The following is a 27,102-nucleotide window of genomic DNA, read 5'->3' on the forward strand; positions in this document are numbered from 1 at the left end:
CCCCCCTGCATTTTAAAACATATGACGCCTATATTAGTAGTCATTTATTATTATATTAAGCAGTTCATTGATATGCTTGGTGTCATGTAACTTGCAAAACAAGCTTACAGCTTACAACCACTGCCGCAGCCAGGGTGGGTTTCAGGGTGGCTATACCATTTCTTTAAGAAAACTACAAACAATAATGTATTATATGATTTATATCCACCACACAGAGCTATGAACAAGTTCTTTGTTCCTGAAAATAATGAAGAAAGTTCAAGTGAAAATACTGACGACAAAATTGCTTTTAAAGGTGAACAAACTATCTCTCCTGCCCTATGTGTTTTATCTGCATTCACCATCGATTTATTATTATCTTGCTCAAGTTGCAATGAGTAAACATATGCAGCCAAACGGCTCAGCTATTTATTTTTAGTAAAACTCCCCTCTTTGCCTAACACATGTCTTTCTACACGTTGATTCAGGTACTTTAGTACAATACCCCCAGCCTGATGTCTGCCGCTGATATAACCAACGTTATATTTTTTTCCAGCTAGATAAATGCTGTTTATTAATTAAGGAGTGGTTCTGAAACTTTTATTATTTGACCCCATTTCCGATTCCCAAACACTTTTTTTTTCGTAGATATCCTTAGAAAATCTGTTTGGTTTATCTGTAGTAGCTCTACAGTCTGGTTAAAACATTTCATTCCTTTTACTGTTACATTTATAAATTAAAATATTACTCAAATTTTACATAATGTGAAATTTTACCTGTTTGTGAAATTTTACTTGCAGGTTGCGTCCCCCCCGTCAAAGGTGATATAGTGAAACTACTACAAAGCAACCAGATGCTTTCTACTTCCGATTATTCAAACAGATTGCTTCAGTTTATTGCAAGGTTATGTCGGTTAGGTAAGTCGGTTTATCTTGATTGGAAGTGTTTGAGTTATTTTTTTGATGCACTTTAAAATAAATCAAATGTTTAAAAAATTTTTGGGGGGGTTGTGTTGTCTAAATCGTCTTTTTATGGAAGTTGTCAAAATTGTCAGCCATAAGGGAAAACACACCCAGAAAGTTACATACCTTGTAATTCGTAAGCTGGCACAAGGTGTATGGAACTTTACTGTATATATATTATAAATAGGAGGATCTCATCATAAATATGGATATCTCAAGTATTTGTTTTACATTGCAGCCAATGGTCCTGATGCTGAAGCATGTGCAAGGCTTGGACCAGTGTGTGCACAGCTATGTAACTTCAACCTTGGCTTGCATGAAATGCGAAGTTGGGTCGGCCATTTTGAACTTGACATGGTGTCTTTGAATGGAGAGAATCTGAGGGAGGAAATATCAAATGCATTACTCACACTCTCAAAGTTTATCGTCAGCAAAAACAGGTAAACAGCACTATCTTATTCACTGTATCTGTATGTATAGGCGTCAGGTTTTTTTGTAGTAAAATCTGGTGAGATGTTGTTAAAATACACTCTTGGTCGTCAAACATAGGGAACCTCGTTGATTAATGTGGTGAATGCAACATAATTTAGCTCTGCTTGTTTGATAGACTCCAAGGTGTTCCTGCTATAACATGATATCACCTGAGTTTTAAACCTTTATTGACATTATACTCACATAAATTTATGCCCATGCTGCTGTGTTTTGGTTACATTTTTATTCTATTTTATAAATATTACGTTTTTATTCTGTTTTTCAAAAATTACTTTCTTTCCAGCCCTGTAGACGAACAACTTGGCTTGCCTCTGTTAGATGCAATCCTTCCCGCTGACATCAGTCCTGAGGTTGCCATGGAAACACTCCAGATAATTTCACCAACCTTTATGCAGATACTTGCTACCCTAGCTAACTCTAGAAATGGAAGCGGACATTCCAAACTGCTCGCTTATGCCCTCTGGTGGCTCGACGCTTGTGTCGTGATACTAAAAAAGGAAGAGAACACAAAATTACTGTACGCTGATGCCGAGGTACAAAAAAAATATAGAAATAAATAAAAATACATATTTTTTACTTTTTTTTCTTAAGAGGTGAATTAAGAAAAATACTTCATTTTTGTTTTTAAAAAAAAGAAGTTATTTTAAAATTTTAACATTTTATGAAAAACATTTGGCCTAATTATGATTTAGTTAAAATATTTTAACCCTGATATATGACCAACAGAACCCAGTTGTACGATCACTCTCTACATGCAGTCCATTACTTCTATATGTGGCTGACCTGCTTACTGCACTCAGGAGGAAAGATAAAGACCAAATAGAGTTGAACACTGACGGTAACAATTTGTTTGTTATCAGTACATTATTTCTGAGAAACCATGGGTACTGTATATAGGGTTTTTTCATATATACTGTGTAAAGGGGTGCTGTACACGATATCCGGCATGCGAATTGGCATGCGAAATTGCATGCAAACCCATTACCGAGTTTCGCATGCGGCAGCGAAATCTGGACAAAACAGACAAAATGGACAAATTCTGGATACTGTGTACAGCCACCTTAAACGGGTACTGAGAGCAACATTTCTATGCATTGCATTAATGTGTGGGAATTATCTTTTACAAAATCCCCCTTTGCCAATGCTGACTTAAGTTATTCATGTTTCACAATGATGATTTTTCATCACGGTCGCAGACAGTGGCTGAGCCAGGAAAAATTAAGAATGGGGGTAAAAAAATGTAGGTGAAGTTCTGACTGCGCCACTGATTATAAACCATCATCTTCTTGTTTAGTCACCCTATTTAATTATTTTTCCACACAATCCCCACATTTTTTGTGTTCAAAAAGGGGTGTTGTGACACCCAAACCCCCCTGATTAAGCCACTAATCACAATTCTTCATCTACTTTACCACAGACCTCTCAGATGATGAGGGAGGAGAGGATTTTGAGGATTGTGATTTTGAGGAGGATGAGACCAACATCTCTAATGAAGAGGAACCATCCAACCAAGAAGAAGATGGATTGTGGAATAAGTTGTGCACGTACACAGTTACACAGAAGAAGTTTATGAACCAACATTGGTAAGTGTTGTATTTATAAAAGCCTTCATGGGTATCCTACTTTAACTAACCACTAAAAATGAACATTCTTGAATTGCTTGAATTTCATAAAAACAAGGACTTCAATTGCAACATATATTTATAAAAGTTTATGAACCAACATTGGTAAGAGTTGTATTTATAGAAGCCTTTCTGGGGGTTAGGGTAATGGACCAACTCTGGCTTTAATCCCTGGTTCAATAGAGGCTTTAACAGAGAACCTGATATAGAATAGAATTTTCATGTACAATGTTTGGATTAATGGGCTAAATTTGGCCTGAATTCCAGGTCCTTGACAAAGGCCTCACTCACATAGAAATTCATAGGCGCCAAACATTTTAGAAGTTAGATTTGCATTCATTAAAACCAATTTGATGCCAATGTTTACCGATTAATGCAGGGCAGAAAATTCCAGGGTAGGCCTGCTACTGTGTCTAACTTTATTGGTTTTCTTTATTTAGTGAATTTATTTCAATTTTTTAATCCCTTTTTCTCAATTATTTTAACCACTTCTTATTTAGTTGTTTATTTCAATATATATTCCTAGGTACCACTGCCACACATGTGACATGGTGGATGGGGTTGGTGTATGCACTATCTGTGCCAAAGTATGTCACAAGGGTCACGACCTCTCATATGCAAAGTTTGGATCTTTTTTCTGTGATTGTGGAGCAAAGGAAAACAAGTCCTGCAAGGTGTGTAGGAATGTTCATATAAGATGGGACACCTTTAGCATAAAATATCCAATAGTTTCTTAATTCAAGTTCAACTGTTATTTATTTAGCACACAGGATATAAACTAGAAAAGCTTCTTATTTCTTTTTTTTCTTATTTGTTCATAGTTTTATCCATACATCAATAGTTGTTTTAGGGGGATTGGACTAACTCTGGCCTAATTCTCAGATCTCATGGTGTGCCACTAATATATATATTATTTTTTTATCCAATTAACATTTATTTCAATTTTTTCCACATCCAGGCTTTGGTTAAAAGAGTCCCAGGAAGCGACAAAGTGGCATCAGGGATCTCGGCGTTCTCCGACCCATCTCGCCCCGCATCAGCGTGTACATCGTCCTCAACTCTTGTACCCCCCAGTTCATCTACATCCGCAACATCTAATGCACAGGACAAGGTAATGCTGGGTTTTGTTACTAATGGTATCCCATCTTACCCCATAGTCATGTGCCATCTTACCCCACAGTTATGTGCCATCTTTCCCCACAGTTATGTGCCATCTTTCCCCACAGTTATGTGCCATCTTACCCCACAGTTATGTGCCATCTTACCCCACAGTTATGTGCCATCTTACCTCACAGTTATGTGCCATCTTACCCCACAGCTGTGTGCCATCTTACCCCACATTTATGTGCCATCTTACCCCACAGCTATGTGTCATCTTACCCCACAGTTATGTGCCATCTTACCCCACAGCTGTGTGCCATCCTACCCCACAGTTATGTGCCATCTTACCCCACAGTATTATAAGACATTTTACCAATGCTTGAAATATACTTTTTACGTATGTAATATTTGTAAATAAAATTACAATTTTTTATACTTAGTAGTAGTACCTTGTTTGCAAATTTTAGTACTTTTTAAATTTGTAAATAAAGTAATTGTTATACAATATTTGATATAAATCGACTCTTCATTTAATAGAAAACAACAGCAAAAGTGGAAGAACAACCAACTGCTGTAGTTGCTGCTAAACGCTTGCAAAATATCATCACTAAACAAACTAAGTAAGTGTAGTCTAATCGATTTCTTATTTTTTAAAATTGACAATTATCGTGTGAATGCCCTAGAGTATGCCCATTCGCCCTATAGTTTGCACAAACTTTTGATTTATTTTAAAAAGTATTAAAATCCTATAATAAATTATCCCCAACAAATGTTTTTACTTGCCTCTTCTAACCTTTATTCTTAACAAAAATTGTTTTTTTAAAGTCGAGAAAAACGCAAATTGTCTTTTGACTGCCCTCTTGTGGTGGATGGATCGCGGAAGAAGTTGTTGGGATTGCTCCGGATCGACGGGGAGGTTGATGAGAGCGTGGAGGAGCAACCGAGGATCAACGGGATCATGAACACTTTGTTACAAGTCCTGGATGCGATGAGTGAAGTCGTTCAAACTGACCAGTATAAACTTAACTCTGGTAAGTGGCGTGTGTGGGCCCTATCCATCAAATGTAAAACATACTTGAAAAGCCATACACCTGGCAGCAAAAGTATATATTATGGTTCCAATTCATGTTAATGCATAAAGTTGTTCAAACTGATTAGTATGAACTCAACTCCGTCAGTGGGGTTTGTGGAACATATTATTCAATACAATGCAGAATATTTGTCAAGGGTTATGGAATTAATCTTTTTGCCTCTCGTCTCGCAATGATTCTCTGAAGTCTTGCTGGATGGCAGACGAAACATCAGAAATACATAATTTATACGTTATACAGCTAAAAGAATAATTAGCCGTTAAAAGATTAATTACATTATGCCTGTTAGCTGAAATAACAGAAAAGATATGAATATATAAGTAAATAATCTTGTAGCCAAGCGGCTCATCTGGTAGAAAAAACACTGAGATATGTCCCCAGTGCAACAGTATATAGTACAGTTATTTACAATTCATGTTGTTAACAGGTAACAGTGCTGTACGTGCCCTCAAAGTACTACAAGATCTGCACACCATGGATAAGCCTTCTCTTAATGTTGATAACCTGATGGTCCCTACACTTGGTTCGCAAGAAGGAGCGTTTGAAAATGTGAAAGCAAACTTTACTGGAGACCAAGTAAGTTGCTTTAAATTTGTGCAAGCTACCCTACACCCTAAAACACTAAAGTGTCCCACTTTCACTTTTAAATGTTCTAGTAACGGTTACTTAACTCTGGTTAAAAACCTTACTCCAGAGCCTTACCCATGTCACATAGAATGGTTTTAAATTGATTAGTGGTAAAACAGATTACCGAAATGGTACCAATCGATTGACCACAAGTCTGAAAGTATTCCTGGTTTAGTCCCCACAAATGGGAGATTTTTTTTCTATATTATACATGGTAAAATATATTTTGGAACTGAAGCTTTTTGGGCAATGGCGCCTAGCATGATTGCAGTGAGGTGTACTTAATAATCAAAAAGCTGAGATTATTCCCTTGTTTAATCCCAGATGCTCAAGAAAAATGAGTATACTGATTCATGCCTTGGGAACATTATCTAAATAATATTTTTCACATTCATAGTTTTAGAATTAAGCATATATATCTGCTTGTATTATGTAGTTCTCTATTCTGTATGTGTGAGACCCAGGATTTAAGCCAGAGTTTGTCCATTACCCCAACATTATATATGCACATTTGATTCTATATTAACGTGTGAGTATTTTGGCCTCATTTGGCTAATTACCCCAACACCCTGTGCAAGTCAAGTCCCTTATTCCTTTGTGTTCTAACAAGAACCTGTGTTTCATCATAATTAATGTTTATTACATAACAGGGTCAAACAATTCGTCAGTTGATCAGCGCTCATCTAGTAAGAAGAGTGGCAATGTGTTGTCTGTCTGCATCAACAGGTAACTTAACATAGAGATTGATAGGAAATTTTTATGTTAAACAGCAAGAAATGTGGGCACTAGTGAAGAATTCTGCTGGTATGTTACAGATTGAGGCTTATGGAAAGTGTTAGAGGTTTTAAGTTTGTGGTTATAGGGGTTAGTAGTTTTATGAGTTAGGGTTTGGATTTTACGTTTAGTGGTTAACATTGGGGAGGGGTTTTCACTGGCACACAAATCTGCATAACCTTATATAGATTCTTAATATAAGAAGATAAAAATTCTAATACATTTTATAATAGGTCGGCGCCAGCACTTAGCTGTAAGCCATGAGAAGGGAAAAGTGACTTTACTTCAACTCTCTGCGTTGTTAAAACAAGCTGATGCAAGCAAACGTAAACTTACCTTGACAAGATTATCCACAACTGCAATGCCATTTGCGGTGGTTACATTAACAGGTGAATATGTGTTTGTTGAATTCTATTCTAAATGCGTGAGGTCCTATAACATGGCATGCCATTGGACCTGAAATTAGACTAGAGTTGCCCTATTACCTCAACATTAATTATGGGGTTCTGTTCCATAAAATGAGGTCCTCCAACATTGGCGTGCCTTGGGACATGTTAGTGACCAGTTAGAGTAATGTCTGATAATTATCTTGCCCAAGAACAAATACAAATATTAGTATCGATATCAGTGCCGAGCATCTAATTCTGTATTCTGTTACTTCTGCTACCAGGCATAATACAGCTGCTAAAGGATTATTTGTAAAAAAGCCCATTCAACCACAATAAACAAATTACTATATTCATAATATTAACACAACTCATCCACCCAGCCAACCCATGTAATGAAGAAGTTCTTGCTGTATGTGGTTTGAAAGATTGCCACATTCTCACATTCGCTTCACAAGCTGCATCATCCGCACCTGCGGGTTCCGTCACCCAACACCTTGTTCTTCACCCACAACTTGCTACAAACAACTATATAATTCGAGCTGTATGGCTACCAGCATTTCCAGCTTTACTGGCGCTCGTTACATCTGACTTTATTAAGATATATGATCTTTCAAAGGTGTGTGATATCTCTTAGAGGTGGTGGGCCGGCCAGGGGAGGTTTGGATGTCACTACCCAACTTTTTTTTAAAAAACGATACTCGCTCTTAAATTTTTTTACAGATGTACCGCTGCTAAAAATCATACAATCTAGGGTTGCAGAATAAATATGTTAATTTTTCCCCCAAATCACCAAACTGCTACCAATATTAAAATCTTGCCCAGCATTTTACAATGAGAACTGTTTACGAGGTGTATATATACCTTTTATACTTATTACAGACCAATACTTCTAATTCTATTCTTTGTGGGTGAGGTTCTTGCCAAGGACATAGGAGTTAGGCCATGATTGGCCCACTAACACCCTGTCAGTATTAACCAACACCTTAATATAATATTCTATTCACATTTCCCAGGACATACTTTCTCCATTATATTACCTCCTGCTACCAACTGGTAAAATACGGGATGCTACATTCATTGGTGGTAAGAAAGGTATACTGGATACTTGTATATTAGTGATGTCATCAACTGGCCACATCTACACACAACTCCTATACCCTGAGTCACTTGCCGTGCATGGAACATTCTACCTGACCAATGTTTTAAATGTGAGTATTTGAATGAATGGAACTTGCTTTATCTTGGCCAGTTTTGAGAATTTGTTCATTTTTTTGTGGCTAATAATTTGGACAATCTTGGCATGGCAGAAACAGCAGTTGTTATAACACTGCACGTGTTCTGTTTCATAAACCTGCTGCCAGCTTACGAGTTACTAAGTATGTTACTTTGTGGGTGAATATTTTACAGGAATTTTTTATGTGCGGCTGATAATTTAGGCAACCCATTAGTGGCCACTGGGTTGGAGCAATTTGGGAGTAACATGGTGCATTACTTGCATCGTCACAATTGCTGTAATGTGTCTTGCCCAAGGACACATATGCACACAATGGTAGCAGTGAGTATATAAGTAAGAATGCACCAAGACAAATCAAGACACTATTATTTGGCCAGTAGTAATGTAGTTGCCCAGCACTAAGTAACAATAATGTTATAACCAGTGTAATAGGCTGGCGTATTAGCTACATAAGGTTTATAAAAATGAAAAAATCTCCCCCAAAGAACAATCACCCGCAAAGTAAATTACATTGTAACTCGTAAGCTGGCATGAATTGTATGAAACGGAACATCTGTGTTATAACATGCCATTTTCTGTCCACGCAAGAATAAACCAATTTATATTTTTTTATCCTAGGTTGAACACATCAACTTAAAGGAGAGTGCTGGACAGTTAGCCGGAGGTGGCGTATCCATATTTTACTCTCATATGCTCAAACTTCTATTCTTCAGCTTTGCAACAGGTCGTAACTTTGCAGTGGCGCTCACTGCTAGCCACGATGCTGTGACAAAAATATTCCCAATCGAGTACAAGGTTTGTATCAACTTGCAAAAACTTTATGTTTTTTTTATTATGTCAGCCATACGTTAAAAATGCTTTAACTGAATATAGAATACAACCTCCACTGCAAAAATCCTTACAACCCATTTAAACTACAGTGCAGAGTATTAAAATTACTATAGTAATTCTAGAATAAACTACAGTCTAATATAAAAATATAGCATGTACGTTGCATGTTTCAGACCAACCAATCAAAGATTTTTAGCCTGTATTCTATATATATATATTTTTATCTCTACTTTATTTTTTTTATCTATTTTTTTTCAGCCTATTATCCTTTTTTCTTTATCTTTATTTTATTATCTTTCTTTTTTTCAGCCTTCAGGAAACAACAACAGTCGTAATGGCACAAGCACCATATACGAATGGTCTGAAGTGATCAACCATCCTGGCTTGCTAACTTGCTTCTCACAAATAGGTGGTTGTCCCATGGTTCTTATGGTGGAACCTGACAAGATAATGATGCAAGAAATCAAGGTTAAATTTTTTTTTAACCATTTTTAAGTCGTTTTCAATTTTTGTTTTTTTTATAAGTTTTTTTAAGAATTGTTTTTTCTCTTTTTTTCTAGGGTTTGTTTTTAATAAGTCTTGTAGGTTATAAAATCATTACACTAATTTTGTAAAACAGTTTTTTGCACTTATTTGTGTTGTATAGGAAAATGAACTTTTATGCATATTTATGTAAATAAATTTATACCTAAAAAAGTCTTTATACCAAAAAAATGCACTGGAAAAATATTCATGTCAGTATATGTCATTGCGGTTGCTTTATATTCCAACAAATTCAGATGACATCAAGTAAATATGCTTGACAGTATATATAGTCTGTCATTGGAAAAATATGCCAGTTATTTCACTAACTTTATATTCCAACTAAATCAGATGACATCAAGTAAAGCAAAGTTCCAAGACCTTGTGGCAGTCAGACATGGTTCGTCCGCTGTAGCCGACCCTGGGGATAGAACCACTGTTATAGTTCTATGTGAAGATGGATCATTACGTATCTACCTTGCTTCGGCTGATAACACAGGATTCTGGTTGCATCCCAGGCTTCAACCAACTTACATATTAGGTAGGTCCTTAACTTTCTTGGGTAATAGGCCAATTCTGGATTAAATTCTTGGACTCTTGGCATGCCATGCTGCAGGACCTCATCCACATATAATGACCTTACTTTTACAGAATATTAATATGAATGTAACTTATTTACCCCCGTGTGGCCTAACAACGACAGTTGTTATGTTTCATACACACCATGCTCCTCACCCATTACACCATGCTCCTCACCCACTGTAGTCTAATGAACACTGAGCTAGTTATGACACGGGTGTTATGTTTCATACACATCATGCTCCTCACCCGATTAGAATGGAATATGTATTGAGTTAGTACTGTAGTCTAATTAACACTGAGCTAGTTTTACATTCTGTAGTATATGTAACAAACATTTGCCAAATTTTTACTGTTTATTCCTTCAGGAAATGGAAACAGAAAACACTCAGAAAAGTCCAAGAAATCTGTATGTAAGTGAAATTTTATTCTTACTTTATTTTTGTGTCTATCTGATCAACGTGTTGTGGTAAAAGCCCTTTTAAATTTACATATTCTAAAATTTTTTATGCAATTTTTTAAAATATTTTTCATACATTTTTTGTTCATTTTCAAAATTTTTTTTGTAGAATTTTTTTGTTAACCTTTTTCTTTCAGCCACTGCCCAAGACACAGAGGAAATAAATTTCCCCGTTGATTTCTTTGAATCTTGCCAACTATTTAATCAAATGGACGTTGAGTTTAGTGGTGACTTGCTGGAGGTGTACAACGCAGCTCAGATTAAGAACCGTCTCAATAGTACAGGTAATGTAATTAGATGCCGGTGAAGAATCCTCCCCCTACGAACCGCCAAATGTAACTACTAACCCATTTAGCCCCTAACCACAAACTACCAACCTCTAACACTTTCCATCAGCCTGTACTGGAGGATTCTTTACTACTGCCAGCAATAACATAACATGAATATATAGCAATATTCTGTATATGTATATCACTATATGCTGTTGCCACCAAGTGTATTATAAGTCCAAATGGATGTTCTGTTAGTTCTTTGTTTTGTGATCTTAAAAAAAACAGCATTTCCTCTGGCATGAAGACTTGTATGCAAGCTTTACTTTATATCTTTAAAGTTATTAACTACTACAGTTTATATTTTGTAAAAACTCTGTTAATATAAATCCATGTTGTCAGACATTGAAGTCCTATTTAGATCACCTTTATCAAGTTTAAAAATAAAAATGTCGGTACAAAATAAATTTGGCATTATAAACTACCTTTAACCCCATTTTACAACAAAAACCTACAGATACAAACTACTTGTATGTGTTCATAAAAACCATGTTTTTTTAATTGTCTTCTAGGAATGTACGTAGCAGCTCACGGCCTCTTTAGTATTGAGATCATCAATAAAAACTCCAACATGGTAAGTTTATGGTGAATGCATGAAAGTTATTATCATACCGAAAATTAAAAACTTTATAAATAAATTCCTGCATTTAATTGGTATATATGTTTGCAGTATACATGTTTTGTTCACATTTGTTTGATATATTCAGGAATGGTTTCAAAATGAAACTTTTCCTATTGTATTTAATAAGAGTAACATTGCAAAGCCATGGGTTCTAGGATTTAAGCCAGTTTTTGCCCATTACCAAAAAATCAAATCTATGTATACTGTTTACTTATTATGTCATCAAAGAAAACTTTTTTCAGTAAAAGTTTCTTTTAACTAGAAGACTTACTTACTTATTTTGTCAGTTTTCAACTGATACACTTCATTCAGAAAACGATCTGTTTTACCAGAAGCTTTTACTTATTATGTTATGTGTAGTAGCAACAACAGCACATTACTTTATACAGGTTATAACTGGACTTCGTGTGTTGGTTGGCAATCGCGGAGGCCTCACTGCCCCAACGTGCGTTTATATAAACGACCGATATGTTTCATTTGGTGCATTGCTGTCAAGATCTCGCTGGTTTGACTTACCACTTACTAGAGCTGAGTCAATACAACATGCTGCAAAGGTAAGTTAATATTCTATCCTATATAGGTGCCGTCCTTGAGGATGTAGCATTTAAGCCAGAATTGTCCTTTTATTTAAGTGCTTTTGTTTAAATTGCTTACTTTTTAAATATTTTTTTTAAAGCCTGAAAGAGATTATTTGCCGTTTTGATTAAAAAAAAAATGTCGTAAGACATATCTGTAAAAATCTTCTGGCTTTAAAAAATACTGGCAAAGATATCTTAAAGTCCTAATTATGCCTTTTAGCAATATCAATTATGTTTTTGAATTTGTTGTGCAGATTGTACTGACATGTAGTTCCTCTGAAGACCCTGATGATACAACCATTGTGGACAGTATAAAAGTCTACGGGAAAACAAAAGAAGTGTTTGGATGGCCAATTCAAGAACCACCATCAGGTTAAATGAGTTCTTAATATAACAGACATTATCGTTAAAATTCTGTTTGGAAATAAGTGTAAAAGAATGATTAGAGGAATAGAGCTTCTGTCAGACAAAAACTAATAGAAGTTGGTGTTTAACTCTTTGGGAACGAAATATAGTTTAGCAAATTTTCCATATTTAACGGACTGTCACATACTGCTCTCTAGCAACACAGGTGTTTGAAGCAGCCAAAAACGATTCATTAGACTTTTGTTATTTGGAAAAAATGCTAAAAGACTGTATTTTGGTTTTTAAAATGGGCGTACCCATTTAAATTGATGTTTAACAAATTTGAAGGCACCGCCACGAACACCGGAGCTTCGACCATAAAACCTGGTGGGAATAAAAATAAATCAACAAACGAGAATATTGACACTGATTCCGAGGTGTCTGGTGAATCAAGTGAAACTACTGTGGCTGCAGATCAAAGTACAAGTGAGTTGTGCTGTTATAATTTGAATGAATCAATGTAACTTATTTGCCCCTGTGGCGGGCAACGACAGTTTATAACATGGGGGTTCTGTTATAGGCATCTCGTGCCCACTTAGGCCCTTTTTACCCCAGTTACCACATATGTAACTTTATTGATAATTGAATAAATTTTAACTTGTTTGTCTTCGCTTTACGGGCCCAAGACAGTAGTTATAACACGGTGTTATACAATTTCATATACTAATATGTATGTATAGTATATACACGCTCGACGTTCCTAAATATAACTTTAAAAAATTACCATTCATACACCAATATCAATATGTATATATAGTGTAGTATATACATGCTCGACACTCATTAATAAAATGTACCCATTCATTGCAGGTATGGCTGATGATATTCTATCATGCTGCTTGACTGCTTTACAATCTTCATTCCAAGACTTTTACAAGGTGAGAAAACGACCCCATATGTTGTATGTTAATCTTGGGCCAATCCTGGCATAAATTCTAGGACCCATAACGTGTCACGCTGCGGGACCTTACCAACATAGAGTAGAGTATAGCAACATTAATGTATTATTTTCATATTGGACTAGAATCTAACCCATTTTTTTTTTTAGTTTTAACTATAAGCTTTTTTACTATGGGGGGTTATTTAACCATTTTTCCATTCTTTATCTCAAATGTGGTATCTTTTAAAAATTGGAGCAGTTTTCTATTCTTTCAGCAATATGTTAACATGTTTAAAAAAAATTGGTATTTTTTGTCCAAATTTATATAATTTGTATTGGCATTATGGGTTTTACATTGATATAATTTAAATTATACTGCTTCAGGTCCTAGTCACACTCATATATATATATAGACCAGATTTATCCCAATATATATATATATATTTTTATAATATAGTAACTCGATCGTTTTACACTCATATAATTTAGATTATACCCTCAGGTTCTAGTAACACAGTCAACACATTACAAAGCTGCAATGTTGACTTCTTGCTTGCTTACTCAACCATTACCACTTAAAGTTCAAAACGATGTCAAACAAATTATGGTGAAATTGTTTTCATCCAAATCTGAATGCTACAAGTACCAGGTTGTAAAATACAAGAATTCTGTTAATTATATCCATGTACAGCACCTATTACTTTACTCTTGGTATCTATTAATTTACTTTGTTAATTGTCTATTAACTAAAGCGGGAATCCGTTATGTTTACAGTTACCACATTGTTACTTTGTTGGTGATTAAAACCAAGCAATTAACTACTTTGCTCAACAGCACATAGACATAAAAATACTGTTTTATGGAACCTTTATTTTATATGGGTGAGATCCTTGAGGGTTTAGGCTAGAGTTGGCCTATTACCACAACTTTGTATATTCACATTTTATGTTATATTATTGTAGTCATATGTTAAGGTATTTCATAAGACTTGTAAATTTAGACCAGATTCATCCTAATACCTCAACACTCTTTTTATAGAACCTCGATTTTATATGGTTGAGGTCCTTAAGGATTTAGGCCTGATTTGGTTCATTACCCTTTTTATAGCACCTTATTAATATTATTTATTTTACTTCTAGGATGGTTTGTTACTAACATACACATCAAAAACTCTCGCAAACGAGCTTTCTCCTGCTGAATATGAGAAGGCTGTTCCTGCCCCATGTCCTCTTGTAGATGAGGATGGCTTCCAACGTATTCTGTGCCACCTGTCGCAAATAGCAAGACGAAGGCCACTAAATATTACAAATCTCGGTAAAAATATCGAGAAATCAGATGTACAGGTTCGTAAAACGACTTCAAAACAATAACTTGATAATTTATTTGTGGAAACTTTGTGATAATTTACAAGAACTTTATAATAATATCTTTGGGATAATTCTTATGTGAAAACTTTGTGTAATAATTTATATCTGATAGTCTATGACTGCAATTTTGGACAACCAAATAATTGACCATTCGGTTAAGCAATGTTCGTTAACTGTTTTACCCAAGAACCCACGTTTTTATATCGCTAGCAGCATTAAGTATTAAAACCAGTATTTTTGTGGTGCATAACATGAACTTTATTTGGAAACCAAATCTTTTGTATAAACTTATGGAAGTTATAATTAAGTTTAAATATTTTAGATTATTGACCTCGAAGCTAGCTCACCTGAGGAAGATGCATCAGTTAAACAAGACAAGTAAGCAAGTTTTTTGCATCTCATCTTGTATAAAAAAGACTGTATTTCTGAGGTTTTGTCTGCCATCCTGCAAGACTTTATTAGGACTATCAGAAATACATTTATGTTTTTTAATTACTAAGTTTTATACCAGATGAGCAGCTTAGGATCATTTACAGTATGCCTGGTAGCAAAAGTAGCAGAATACGGTGTTCAGTTTTTATATAAACTAGTATTAGAAAATATGTTTTCTGATGAAGTCTTGCCGTAAGGCAAATGAAACGTTGAAAATACTCTATGATTATTTACAATAGGCCTGGTAGCAGAAGTAACAGAATATGGACTAAATTTTTATATAAACTATTAGGCAAATGAAACGTCAAGAATATGATTATTCACATTAGGCCTGGTAGCAGAAGTAACATAATACTAACATTGCCACCACACAGGCCTGCTGACAATGGTGAACTACATGCACAACTTCTTTCTAAAATGATGTCGGCATTTTGGAGATTGCTGTCAAACAAACCACGTAGCAAGCTACTTACACCGCAGTGCTTGCCTGGTCTTACAAGGATTGAAGTGACAGTCAAAGTTATGGTGGATGTTATTCACGCAGTGTCAGGTAGTGGGTTATGTACCAGTGTTGGTGTAGAGTTACCACATATAAAACTTTGTTAGTTTTTTTCACCTGTGTTTGTCCACTACTCCCAAAAGCAACATCGGTACTTTTTTCATCGGTACTTAAAATTTATGACAAACCTATATAAATTTTATGACAAACTTTTAAAATTTATTTAAACTGATACAATTTATAATAAACCCATAAAATTTATGACAAACTTTAAAATTTATAATAAACTCATAAAATTTTTATTAAACTTCTAAAACTTATGATAAACTTATAAAATTTATAATAAACTCATAAAATTTATGACAAACTATAAAATTTATAATAAACCCATAAAATTTATAATAAACACATAAAACTTATGATAAACCCTTAAAATTCCTAATAAACTTTTCATTTTTACAGCGTCAGTTCCCAACACAATAGACACAGTGGTTGGCATCTACTTTGACCTGTTATCATGCGAGAATCCACGAGTGAGTTACGCTGCTAAATCTGCTCTTGTGCGCCTCCTAAGGGTAGAAGGGAGTGCGGAGCAAGGGGAGATGGGAAAGATGAGAAGGTCGAGTAAATCTTCAGATACTCCTCCAAGCACAAGATCCACTTCACCACCATCCGTGGAATCCTCGGCTCCAACTCCATTGGTGATCAATTAATCATATATTATATTATTATTGTTTCCCCTTGCCCTTTTACAATAACTTCTGTTTTCAATTCAAGTTTTATTCGGTGCTAATGAAGAGTCCTCCATGTACGTAAGAGTCCTCCATGTACGTAACCACTGCCCCAGACTCACCCCATATAACCACTACCTAATAACCCCTAACTACCAATCCAAATACTTTCAACCAGCCTAATCTGTAACCTATCGGAAGATTCTTCACTAGTGCCTTCTATTTTGTCAAAAAATCAATATTTTCCCTTTTAAAAATTTTCTTCCTCCAGGTGATGCAGGAGACACAAACAATCCAGGACCGTCCTGGCTCCCACATCAGTAGCCGAGGAACAGCCCAAGGAACTCTGGATGACGAAGATGATGATGACGACGACGATGATGACGAAGATGATGACGACGATGACGACGATGATGATGACGATTTTGAAGATATTGCAAATGGTAGTTATTTGTTTTTAGCAATGTCCGGCAGAGTGTATTCGCTGGAAAGTCAAAAGCCCCGCTTTTCTTTGATGTTTTTTCAGTCACCTAATGTGCCAGATGTGACTATGCTGATGATTTTAAACTTTTTGCCAATGGTAACTCTTTACACGGAGCAATGTTCAGTAGGGTTGTTTCATTGAGGCAGCAAAAGACTCGGCTTTTTAAGGTGTTTTTTTTTCTAGGGCCTATATTGTGGTAATGGGCCATTCCAAGCCTAAATCCCATGGCAGGGCACGCTGTGGACCTCACACATATAGAATAAATTGCATACAAGGGGTAATGGGCCTACCCTGCCCTCCTAGAAATTAGCTGTGACATGCTCCCCTTGCTTATTATAACTCGCTTACTGTATATATTGATACAAAGTTATTACTAAAAGCATACACCACAGATGACGTAGCCATGGTGATAGAGGAACATCTCATGAGGAGACACGAGGATGAACCAGATAGTTTGGAGCTTGAACATCCAGCTGGTATACAAAGTCAAGTCCAATATTTTCAACAAGTAAGGAGTAAACTAATGGGTCAATCATGGCCTAAATCCCTAGGAATATCTCTATAAAAACAGCAAAGATTTTTTGTTACATAAACAACTATGACACATTCTATAATTGTGTGTTTTAGAACATTTTTTTATTATTTTCTGTAACATTGTTTTAAAACGTTTTTCCATAACATTTTCTATAACATTTTTCTGTAACATTTTTTATAATCTATTCTATAACCTCTTTTTTATAACATTTTCCATAAAAATTTTTCTAACATGTTTTAAAACATTTTCTATAACATTTTTCATACCATTTTTTAATGTTTTTTACATTATTATATCTTTAACATTTTCTATAACATTTTATCTTCAGATCCAAGAGATGATGTCAAACTCTGGTGAAGATCAACCTTCTAATGAAGAAAGATTCATCCCAAGGAGTGACAACCAACCTCCAGCTGCACGGGAGGACCCAAGAGACCAAGATCAGGATGAACGATCTCACTTTGATATGATGCACGTTATTGCTCAAGATGGAGAGAACCAAGAAGGTCTCATAGATTGTAAGATTAAAAATATTCCCAGCGTCCAGAAGTTCTGGAGGGTTCACACTCAACAAATTAATGTTTTTTTGTAAAAAACAACTATATTACCAAATTAAACTCTACCTGCACTAACAAAATATTTTTTTAATTTGCCAATTCTTGTTAAAAAGGGGGTCGCAGGCTAAGAGCCAAAATACAAGTATAATATGCCTGACTTCCCAGTTTAGCCCTTTTAACTTACACATTATTATAATCCCCAGTCTCGATGGAAAGACAGGAGCGACAGGATTTTGAGAATATGTTGATGGGGATGGAGTTTCCTCCTCTCCTCTTGCTCCCGGATGCAGATGATGAGAGGATGGTGGAATACGCGATTGCTCTCAGTCTTCAACAGCAAGAGGTGGGAATTCACTTGTGTTTTAAAATTAGGATAAAGTAACTCGCATATTTATTAACAGACATGTTTTAGTATAGAATCCAGGAGGTAAATATGAATAATAATTATAAATGATGATGAAAGTGACCCCCGTTAGCATCAATACAGGCCCCTCTTTTTTTTTTCTAAACACCTTAACCAGAAGTATAAAAAAATATTAAAACAGTGCACAGTGACTTTCCTAACACAATGCTAGTTCTAATGCAAAAATGTTTTAAGATATATTGTAAAATTATAGCATTACTATATAATTCTATGTAAAATGTATTGTGTATTTCAGATGTTTTGTCCGCCATCTGGCAAGACTGAGTGTATTCTATTATATGGATAGAAGGTTTTGTGTCTGTTTACCTTATCAACTTATTTCTTACATTTGCAGCAAGGGGCAGAAGCAGCAGAACAGAATCAAAGTGATTCCCTCCCAACTGATAATCAGGGCAACGATAATAATGAAAACAACGCCAGTTTGTCGGAGAGTGAAACTACATTTGTTATAAAAGAAGAAGAAAAAGTGGATGAAAATGTGGTATGTTAGTTTAGTATAAGAGACATTTGTTGTTCTATTTGAATAATAGACTGACAATGCCATTTACGCGAAATATATATTCTATTTTACAAACGGTTGGACTCGAATTTTGTCTGTTATGTTTTTGTAGCACCAGATGCTGAAATTTGTTGTTTATTAATTTGTTGTTTATTAATAAGATCCCTAGGTAAGGCTTGTCATGGGACCTAAGATTTCTGCAAAATTTTACATTTGAATGTTCTGTATGTCTGGTTCATGGTATTGCTTTGTGAAAAAATCGAGTAATACCAATTATATGAATCTTAGGTTTAAAAGCAATAGGAGACAAGTTTTTAAAACATACCCCCCAAAAAAACACATTTAGAAAAAAAAATTTTTTTGTAAAATGTAAAAAAAAATTTTGCGAAACTATAAAAATCTCATAAATTTCAGACCAGTGTTCACGCTTCAACGAGCAAGGAGGAAACTCGGCAGCGAAACAACGGAATTGGTGAAAAAAGATTGATGGAATTACGATTAAACATTTTGTCCAAGTTATTCTCAAGACTCAGTGAGATAGAGAAACTTGGAGGGGAAAATAGCATTCCATTCTTTCAGGTATGAATATGCTGGTTACTGTTGTTTGCTTTACAAATTTTATAAAAAATTGTTGTCCAAATTGTCAGTCTAATTTATAAATAATAATTTTTAAAATTGTTGTACAATTTGTCGTAATGGTCTGTCCAAATTGTCAGTCATACAAAATATCAGGAAATTTTGGTGTAATTGTTTTTCTATTTGGGTATAAACACATAATATCTGAATATCCTGATTGTATTTTAATCAATTACCAACAGTCTATGGGAGTCGGTTTTATAATTCTTTAGATGTTCTTTGTTTATTACCAAACTAGACGAGAAAATAGAATGAAGTGTGTCTTATTTTTCCCCATCCTACTATACCAATCACTGCTGTGGATTTGTCATAATGGGCTTTACAAATTGCCAGTCGTACAAAAATAGTTTTTAAATTTTGTTTTTTCCTGTACCATGAAATGTAATAATGTATGTAAATTTAAAACTCATTTTACCGATTTTTCAGGTGGTGGCCACTCTTATATCAACATTAGATTTCACTGAACAATCACATAGTGATTTACACCGACATATAGTGGTTACCATCATCAGTCATCTTAAAGAAGGTTGCCAAACCAGCGGATCAGTGAGCATGGCACAACGTACTCCTACACATGAGGTAAATTTATATGAGAATAGATTTTGTTTTTAATTCTGGGCAAAATCTGGGGTAACATTCCTGCAGTTATGCTTATAGGCCAGACATTTTTATAATGAGTTCAGTCATGTTTTGCATTTTTTTTGTAAAATATTTTTTTAGTTGTTGTTAATCCTATAATGTCACGGTTACCGCTGATTAAAAAGCTAGGGTGACATGTGACACCGCATGCATTTTAATGTTAAGTCACCATGCTAATAATGCCTACTAAGCATTCATAAGTAAGTACCTAATGTTCATGACTGTACATTTTGAGATTCAATGATATTATGCAGTTGTTTTGTAGGTTTTTATTAATCTTTTAGATCTACAGTTCGGAAAATTAGGAACATATTTACCTGTTTATCCCCATCATATGTGAATTTTATACCTAAAGTTACATATGTATAATATATATATGTTATGCATAAAGTTACATATAATATATAAATGTAAAACCCAAAGTTACATATAATATATGTATATGTTATACCTAAAGTTCAATATACTATATGAAAGTTATTCTTAAAGTTACATATGTATATTATATGGGTGTTATATGTAAAGTTACATATATATATATTAATATATTATATAGATGTTATACCTAAAGTTATATATAATATATAAATGTAAAACCCAAAGTTACATATAGTATATGGATGTTACAACTAAAGCTACATATGCGACAAACTGCATACAAATAACCACTTCCTTCACACCAGGTGTATGTGATTATGATGCGGTTATTGAGCGTGATGATGTCAAAATCTGTTCTCGTTCCCAAGAAAGATGATAAGTTAGAACCAACATATGAGCAGAGTGGAAATGTTTATTCACAAACTGCATCTATACTTGCGGAAGAGAAAATTATTGACCTTTGCTACAATTTGCTTAAGTAGGTCCCTTTATTATTATTATGCTGTCAATTTTTAGGCTTTTTTATGTATAGTAGGGTGGGGGACGATGGGACACCTTTAACAGATAGTTTCCAAATAGCCTGATCGTGTTTTAAAGAATTAACAACGGTCTGTGGAAGTCGTAAGGATATGGTTTCATAACTCTTTGGATGTTCTTTGTTTACTTCCAAATGGAAAGAGAAAACAAAATGAAAAGGTGTCCCATCTTCCCCCATCCTACTATATTAATATTCTGTTAATTTTTAAGTTTTTTTTATGTATTAATATGCCGTCAATTTTTAAGTTTTTTTTATGTATAAATATGCTGTTAATTTTTTAGTTTAAGTACCGGCAAACATGATATACCAGTAAAAAGATATGATCTATTGTTCAATCCAACTGAATAACTATGACTTTTAGCCTACTAGGAATTCACCTTAGGGTGGTTTATGCATTAATTAATTAAATAATTTGATTTTTGTTCGTTCTGTTTCTGTAGCACCAGATCCTTATTAACTAAACTACCAACATATAGATTTAAATAATAATAGACTGACGATGCCATTTTGGCAAAATATGTATCTCTTTTAATATACAATTGGTTGAACATGACTTTGTCTGTTACATTTTCGTAGAACCAGGTCCTTACTGTATTTTTTACACAAGAGTCATCAAACTCTAATGAGCACCAGATTAGGGTTAGATTTGCAGAATTTTTTACAGTTGAATATACATGTCCAGTAATATACATCCAGCACTTTGTATCACGAGCATTGGGAGTTCCAAGAAGTTGATCAGAAACACACGGACACTTCAAACCCAACTAGCGTCTTACGTACAACAACACGACATGTAGCTGCAGATATGTCTCCCTTCTTCCTACACCAGTATGTACAGAGCCATATGGGAGCCATATTTGAGCTCTACCTCCGCCTAGTGACTGAGATGTCCTTCAATCTCGCTTACCAAGTCCGGAAGTTTTCGACAGTTTCGGACACGGATGTTACGTCTTTGTTTGGAACTCAATGGAAGCAGTTGTTATCTGACTACATGATGTTCGCATACGTTCCATCGCTGTGTAGAAAAAGGGCAAGAAAGTTGTTGCTCTACATTACTGGATCAAAGGTTCATGCATTGCCTGTATATTTACCAACATATGAATAATATTACTTTGTTCTAATTTTTTAATGAAGTAATCTGCTATATATTTTTTTTCCTTTAATGTTAGAGGTGGAATCTGGTTATTAAAAAAAAATTTTTAAGTGATATTAATTTCTTTTATAGGAAAACTACCGAGAACAGCGTGACTTGCATGCTCTTGATGCTTTCGTTGGTGCGTGCCAAGACTGCTGTAAATTCAATCCATTGGAGAAGACTCACTCAACTGCTGGTCTAAATCTCGCGTATGATGATCTAATTATTCTGGTTGAAACTATCAAGAAGTGTCTTGCCATCGCTGAAAGTAGGACCAAGAATTGGCAGAAGTATTGCCTTGTGAAGAAGTCTTGTATTCCCTTGTTATTAAATATGAGCATTAGAGTGGATGAGAATGTGGCGTCTGTTGTATTGAAGCTACTACAATGTGCTATCACACCTAATCAAGGCTCTGAGAAGAAAAAGGTTGTTAAAGTCTCTTCGAAAACATCGGCGAAAGATTCGAAAACTGACGTCCACTCTTCGAGCCAAGCGGGAGATCTGATTATGAGTCAGCAACTTTCAGATATCATAATGGAAAGTATAGATGACACAGCACTTCTGAGATTCTTGACGCATTTTTTGCTTGATATGAATTCCACGAGCTTCAGATGGTGTGGCCATTCATTGGTCCTTGGTTTGTTCAGGTATTTAAAATGTTTCATTTTAATTAAAATGTAATTGTTCTATTCTATGTGGGTGAGGTCCTTATCAAAGATCTGGGATTTAAGCCAAATTTGGCTCATTACCCCAACACATATGTAAATAATCTATTAGCGGCTTTTCTAATATAAAAATTTTCGATGTTTCGTCTGCCATTCGGCAAGACTTCATCAAGGAAAGTAATGCAACAATACACTCAAGCAAAAACATTAAATAAAATATATTATATTTCTGTAACGCGACTAAACTTTATATTTTTGTTAGAAACACGAACACATCTTCCCAACAACGCTTACTTCGAACATTGTGGCTAATGTGGCCTCTAGTGCCCTCTTATGGAAGGAAAGCAGCGCAGTTCGTCGATCTTCTCGGCTACTTATCCATGAACAGTGGATTATCAGAGGTAAGCTTATGTTTTTAATTAGGCGTAAACCATTTTATTCAAGAGCTCTGCTTTTATTCCTATTTTTTTAACTACAAATAGTCCTAAACAATTTAAGCTCTTTTAAACTTGTTTTTTAAGTATTTACTTTTTCTATTTTTTTAGTTTTAATTTTTTTCAATATTTTTATCCTGTGTCTTCAGACCGAAGCAAGTCAATACACAAGTGCTACACTTAAACTACTGCAACAAGAAAACCAACTTTTATCAAATCACCGAAACTCTATCCTTTACAACCAATTATCAAGTGGGTGATGTTTTTTTATCATAAATATTTTTTATCTTCCGTTTTGGAAAACTATGCTGCTCTGTAGCATACATCTAGTGCTTGCTTATACGTTACCAACAACTTTTTTATTTTTTTTATATGCATGGATGATAATTTTAGCAATCAAAAAAGAACCACTGAGTTGAAGCAATTGTCGATAAATGTCTTATAAATGTTTAAAAAATCATAATTTTTTTTAGAATTGCATATTTTGGGGGGTTGCGTTTGAACAATTTAAACAATACCATTTTTTCTTAGACTATATTTAAACATTATATATATATTTTTTAGATTATGTTCAGTTTGATGGCTTTTACCTGGAGAATGACCCATGTTTGGTTTGTAACCAGCCCGAGATCCCATACACCAACATTAAGCTTGCTAGTCTTAAAGCTGATACTAAATACACAACAACGCAACAAATCATTAAGCTTGTGGGGAGTTATAACATACAACGGGTCACTTTTAAAGTGACCGACATCAAACGGACAAAAATGGTGATTATTTGTGCATCAGAATAACACTGTCATCATATGATTACGTAATATTAATTACTTGGGGTAAAATCAATGATAATAATAATAATAATAATAATATGTATATAAATCCATAAATGTAGTGTATTTTGTATTGACAATGCTTTAAAAAGCAGACGAATTGTTGGAAATAGGCTTTGTTTTTCATTATATAAAAGTAATGTTATAAGTTAATTATTTGCACAAAACATGTTATAAATGTAAATATAGTATATTGACAACGTTTTATAAAGCAGATGAAACGTTGGAAATACCCTGCGTTTTATACCAAATGAGCCGCTATAAAATCATTTGTAATTCTTGCCCGCTGACTAAGATCATTTACACTTTAACAGATTCGAACAGCCGTCATGTATTACAACAATAAGAAAGTTCCAGCAATCGTGGATTTGAAGAACAAACCATCGATGTGGCATCGTGCTAAGTCGGTCACTGTACCTCAGGTATTTTGTCATACAACTTTGTATTTGTTAAGTATTTGTAATTTATAAAATATAATCACTGTTTTACATAATGAGTGTCGTTTATTCGGCCACGCAAAGATAAAGTAAGTTGCATTCATTCATTTATTGGCCAAATAACAACTTTGTTAGTTTTTATTCCCATATGAAATAAAATACCTCATTTTTTTAATTTTTAAATTAAAAAATTTGAAGCTACCTCTGTATTTCCATACACCAACATATACTTACAGGGCGAAACTGAAATCCGATTCGACCTTCCCCTCCCAATAGTAGCAACCAATCTGATGTTGGAGTTTACTGATTTTTATGAGAATGTATCAGCTTCTGTTGAAACATTACAATGTCCAAGATGCAGTGCTTCAGTGCAGGTGTGTAACTATCTAGTATTGTGTATGAACCTTTACTGTAACTCTATAGTATGATGTATGTACCTTTAGTTTTGTGTATGTACCTTACTGTAACTATATAGTATGATGTATGGACCTTTAGTATTGTGTATGTACCTTTAGTATTGTGTATGTACCTTTACTGTAACTCTATAGTATGATGTATGTACCTTTAGTATTGTGTATGTACCTTTACTGTAACTCTATAGTATGATGTATGTACCTTTAGTATTGTGTATGTACCTTTACTGTAACTCTATAGTATTGTGTATGTACCTTTACTGTAACTCTATAGTATGATGTATGGACCTTTAGTATTGTGTATGTACCTTTACTGTAACTCTATAGTATGGTGTATGTACCTTTAGTATGGTGTATGTACCTTTACTGTAACTCTATAGTATGGTGTATGTACCTTTACTGTAACTCTATAGTATGATGTATGGACCTTTAGTATTGTGTATGTACCTTTACTGTAACTCTATAGTATGGTGTATGTACCTTTAGTATGGTGTATGTACCTTTACTGTAACTCTATAGTATGGTGTATGTACCTTTACTGTAACTCTATAGTATGATGTATGTACCTTTAGTATTGTGTATGTACCTTTACTGTAACTCTATAGTATGATGTATGGACCTTTAGTATTGTGTATGTACCTTTACTGTAACTCTATAGTATGATGTATGGACCTTTAGTATTGTGTATGTACCTTTACTGTAACTCTATAGTATGATGTATGGACCTTTAGTTTTGTGTATGTACCTTTACTGTAACTCTATAGTATGGTGTATGTACCTTTAGTATTGTGTATGTACCTTTACTGTAACTCTATAGTATGATGTATGGACCTTTAGTTTTGTGTATGTACCTTTACTGTAACTCTATAGTATGGTGTATGTACCTTTAGTATGGTGTATGTACCTTTAGTAATCTGTATGTACCTTTACTGTAACTCTATAGTATGATGTATGGACCTTTAGTTTTGTGTATGTACCTTTAGTATTGTGTACGTAACTTCAGGTAACTCTATAGTATTATGTATGTAACTTTACTGTAACTGCTACCATTGTGGGCGAATGCGTCCTTGGGTAAAGCACTTACCTTCAATACCCCAACTCAGTGGTCACTCTTAGGTAGCAAAATGGCTTGTCATCTAATTAGTGACAAGCATGAATGGATTAAATAGGTTTCTAAATTGTAAACCACATAGAAAAAACAATCACCCACAAAGTAACATACATGGTAACTCTACAAGAGGGGGTTGTATGAAACATCTGTGTTATAACCACTGTCATTTTACCATACACGCAAGTTACATTCATTCATAAACTATGGATATTTCACCAGCTAAATACCTACCGTATTAACTCTTTATACTTTGTTCCAGGCCAACCCTGGTATTTGTGGCAACTGTGGAGAGAATGTATTCCAATGCCACAAGTGCAGAAGCATCAATTATGATGAGAAGGACCCGTACCTCTGCAATGTTTGTGGGTTCTCTAAATACGCCAAGTTTGATATAACGGTCACTGCTCGTCCATGTTGTGCTGTTGATACAATTGGTGAGATTTATGAAATATTCTCATATTACTTTTTTGAATTATATGACTTTCTATATTTTGTTCCTTACTCTTTTATTTGAACTGGCCATAATTTTTTTTTCTGTTTTAATTAGTAAAATATTCGGATACCTCTTTTTGGATTTATATATAACACTTTTTCCACTTAAAAAGGAAAAGTTATTAAAATGCAGTTTGAACAAAAGAAATTGGTTTCCACCCCTATAAATTTTTTTCTGTCGCTGCCTCCTCAATTCTAATTTTAATTTTCAAAATGTAGAAAATGATGAAGATCGTAAAAAGATGGTTGCCAATGTTGTTACATTGCTTGAAAAAGCTGACGCTGTTTATAGCCAGCTTAATTCACATAAACCAGGACTGGAGGAACTATTGTTACAAGTATGTTGTGTGAATAAAACTCATAGTCTGAATGAACACGGTAAATGAAAT

General features: G+C 34.5%; 2 protein-coding genes across 4 annotated transcripts in view; both read left to right on the forward strand.

The window, feature by feature from the left end:
* Positions 1 to 27,102, forward strand: part of LOC149737104 (E3 ubiquitin-protein ligase UBR4-like) — a 59,667-nt gene that overhangs the window by 12,977 nt on the left and 19,588 nt on the right. The window contains exons 29-75 of one of the 3 annotated variants that reach the window (XM_089876255.1): positions 216 to 295; positions 780 to 896; positions 1,180 to 1,381; positions 1,717 to 1,966; positions 2,160 to 2,271; positions 2,851 to 3,016; positions 3,582 to 3,729; positions 4,014 to 4,166; positions 4,694 to 4,776; positions 4,982 to 5,187; positions 5,675 to 5,823; positions 6,525 to 6,600; positions 6,882 to 7,037; positions 7,418 to 7,653; positions 8,051 to 8,245; positions 8,890 to 9,066; positions 9,412 to 9,570; positions 9,976 to 10,165; positions 10,572 to 10,616; positions 10,801 to 10,947; positions 11,505 to 11,566; positions 12,004 to 12,168; positions 12,447 to 12,564; positions 12,886 to 13,023; positions 13,408 to 13,475; positions 13,980 to 14,126; positions 14,617 to 14,820; positions 15,167 to 15,222; positions 15,651 to 15,826; positions 16,238 to 16,476; positions 16,778 to 16,949; positions 17,371 to 17,498; positions 17,854 to 18,043; positions 18,286 to 18,425; positions 18,841 to 18,987; positions 19,420 to 19,584; positions 20,068 to 20,220; positions 20,964 to 21,136; positions 21,893 to 22,262; positions 22,422 to 22,978; positions 23,259 to 23,397; positions 23,580 to 23,682; positions 23,995 to 24,200; positions 24,575 to 24,682; positions 24,934 to 25,071; positions 26,481 to 26,655; positions 26,933 to 27,051. In XM_089876255.1, coding sequence (XP_089732381.1) covers positions 216 to 295; positions 780 to 896; positions 1,180 to 1,381; positions 1,717 to 1,966; positions 2,160 to 2,271; positions 2,851 to 3,016; positions 3,582 to 3,729; positions 4,014 to 4,166; positions 4,694 to 4,776; positions 4,982 to 5,187; positions 5,675 to 5,823; positions 6,525 to 6,600; positions 6,882 to 7,037; positions 7,418 to 7,653; positions 8,051 to 8,245; positions 8,890 to 9,066; positions 9,412 to 9,570; positions 9,976 to 10,165; positions 10,572 to 10,616; positions 10,801 to 10,947; positions 11,505 to 11,566; positions 12,004 to 12,168; positions 12,447 to 12,564; positions 12,886 to 13,023; positions 13,408 to 13,475; positions 13,980 to 14,126; positions 14,617 to 14,820; positions 15,167 to 15,222; positions 15,651 to 15,826; positions 16,238 to 16,476; positions 16,778 to 16,949; positions 17,371 to 17,498; positions 17,854 to 18,043; positions 18,286 to 18,425; positions 18,841 to 18,987; positions 19,420 to 19,584; positions 20,068 to 20,220; positions 20,964 to 21,136; positions 21,893 to 22,262; positions 22,422 to 22,978; positions 23,259 to 23,397; positions 23,580 to 23,682; positions 23,995 to 24,200; positions 24,575 to 24,682; positions 24,934 to 25,071; positions 26,481 to 26,655; positions 26,933 to 27,051 — 7,603 coding nt within the window. The remainder of the gene's footprint in view (positions 1 to 215; positions 296 to 779; positions 897 to 1,179; positions 1,382 to 1,716; positions 1,967 to 2,159; positions 2,272 to 2,850; positions 3,017 to 3,581; positions 3,730 to 4,013; positions 4,167 to 4,693; positions 4,777 to 4,981; positions 5,188 to 5,674; positions 5,824 to 6,524; positions 6,601 to 6,881; positions 7,038 to 7,417; positions 7,654 to 8,050; positions 8,246 to 8,889; positions 9,067 to 9,411; positions 9,571 to 9,975; positions 10,166 to 10,571; positions 10,617 to 10,800; positions 10,948 to 11,504; positions 11,567 to 12,003; positions 12,169 to 12,446; positions 12,565 to 12,885; positions 13,024 to 13,407; positions 13,476 to 13,979; positions 14,127 to 14,616; positions 14,821 to 15,166; positions 15,223 to 15,650; positions 15,827 to 16,237; positions 16,477 to 16,777; positions 16,950 to 17,370; positions 17,499 to 17,853; positions 18,044 to 18,285; positions 18,426 to 18,840; positions 18,988 to 19,419; positions 19,585 to 20,067; positions 20,221 to 20,963; positions 21,137 to 21,892; positions 22,263 to 22,421; positions 22,979 to 23,258; positions 23,398 to 23,579; positions 23,683 to 23,994; positions 24,201 to 24,574; positions 24,683 to 24,933; positions 25,072 to 26,480; positions 26,656 to 26,932; positions 27,052 to 27,102) is intronic. The other 2 variants (XM_089876257.1, XM_089876256.1) reach the window with 2 other exon arrangements.
* Positions 19,019 to 27,102, forward strand: part of LOC149737105 (ATP-binding cassette sub-family F member 1-like) — a 39,205-nt gene continuing 31,121 nt past the window's right edge. The window contains exon 1 of the mRNA XM_089876271.1: positions 19,019 to 19,032. The gene's annotated coding sequence lies outside the window, so the exon portion shown is untranslated. The remainder of the gene's footprint in view (positions 19,033 to 27,102) is intronic.

The sequence above is a fragment of the Ciona robusta genome, chromosome 4, assembly GCF_009617815.1.
Source record: "Ciona robusta chromosome 4, ASM961781v2".
NCBI classification, from domain to species: Eukaryota; Metazoa; Chordata; class Ascidiacea; order Phlebobranchia; family Cionidae; genus Ciona; species Ciona robusta.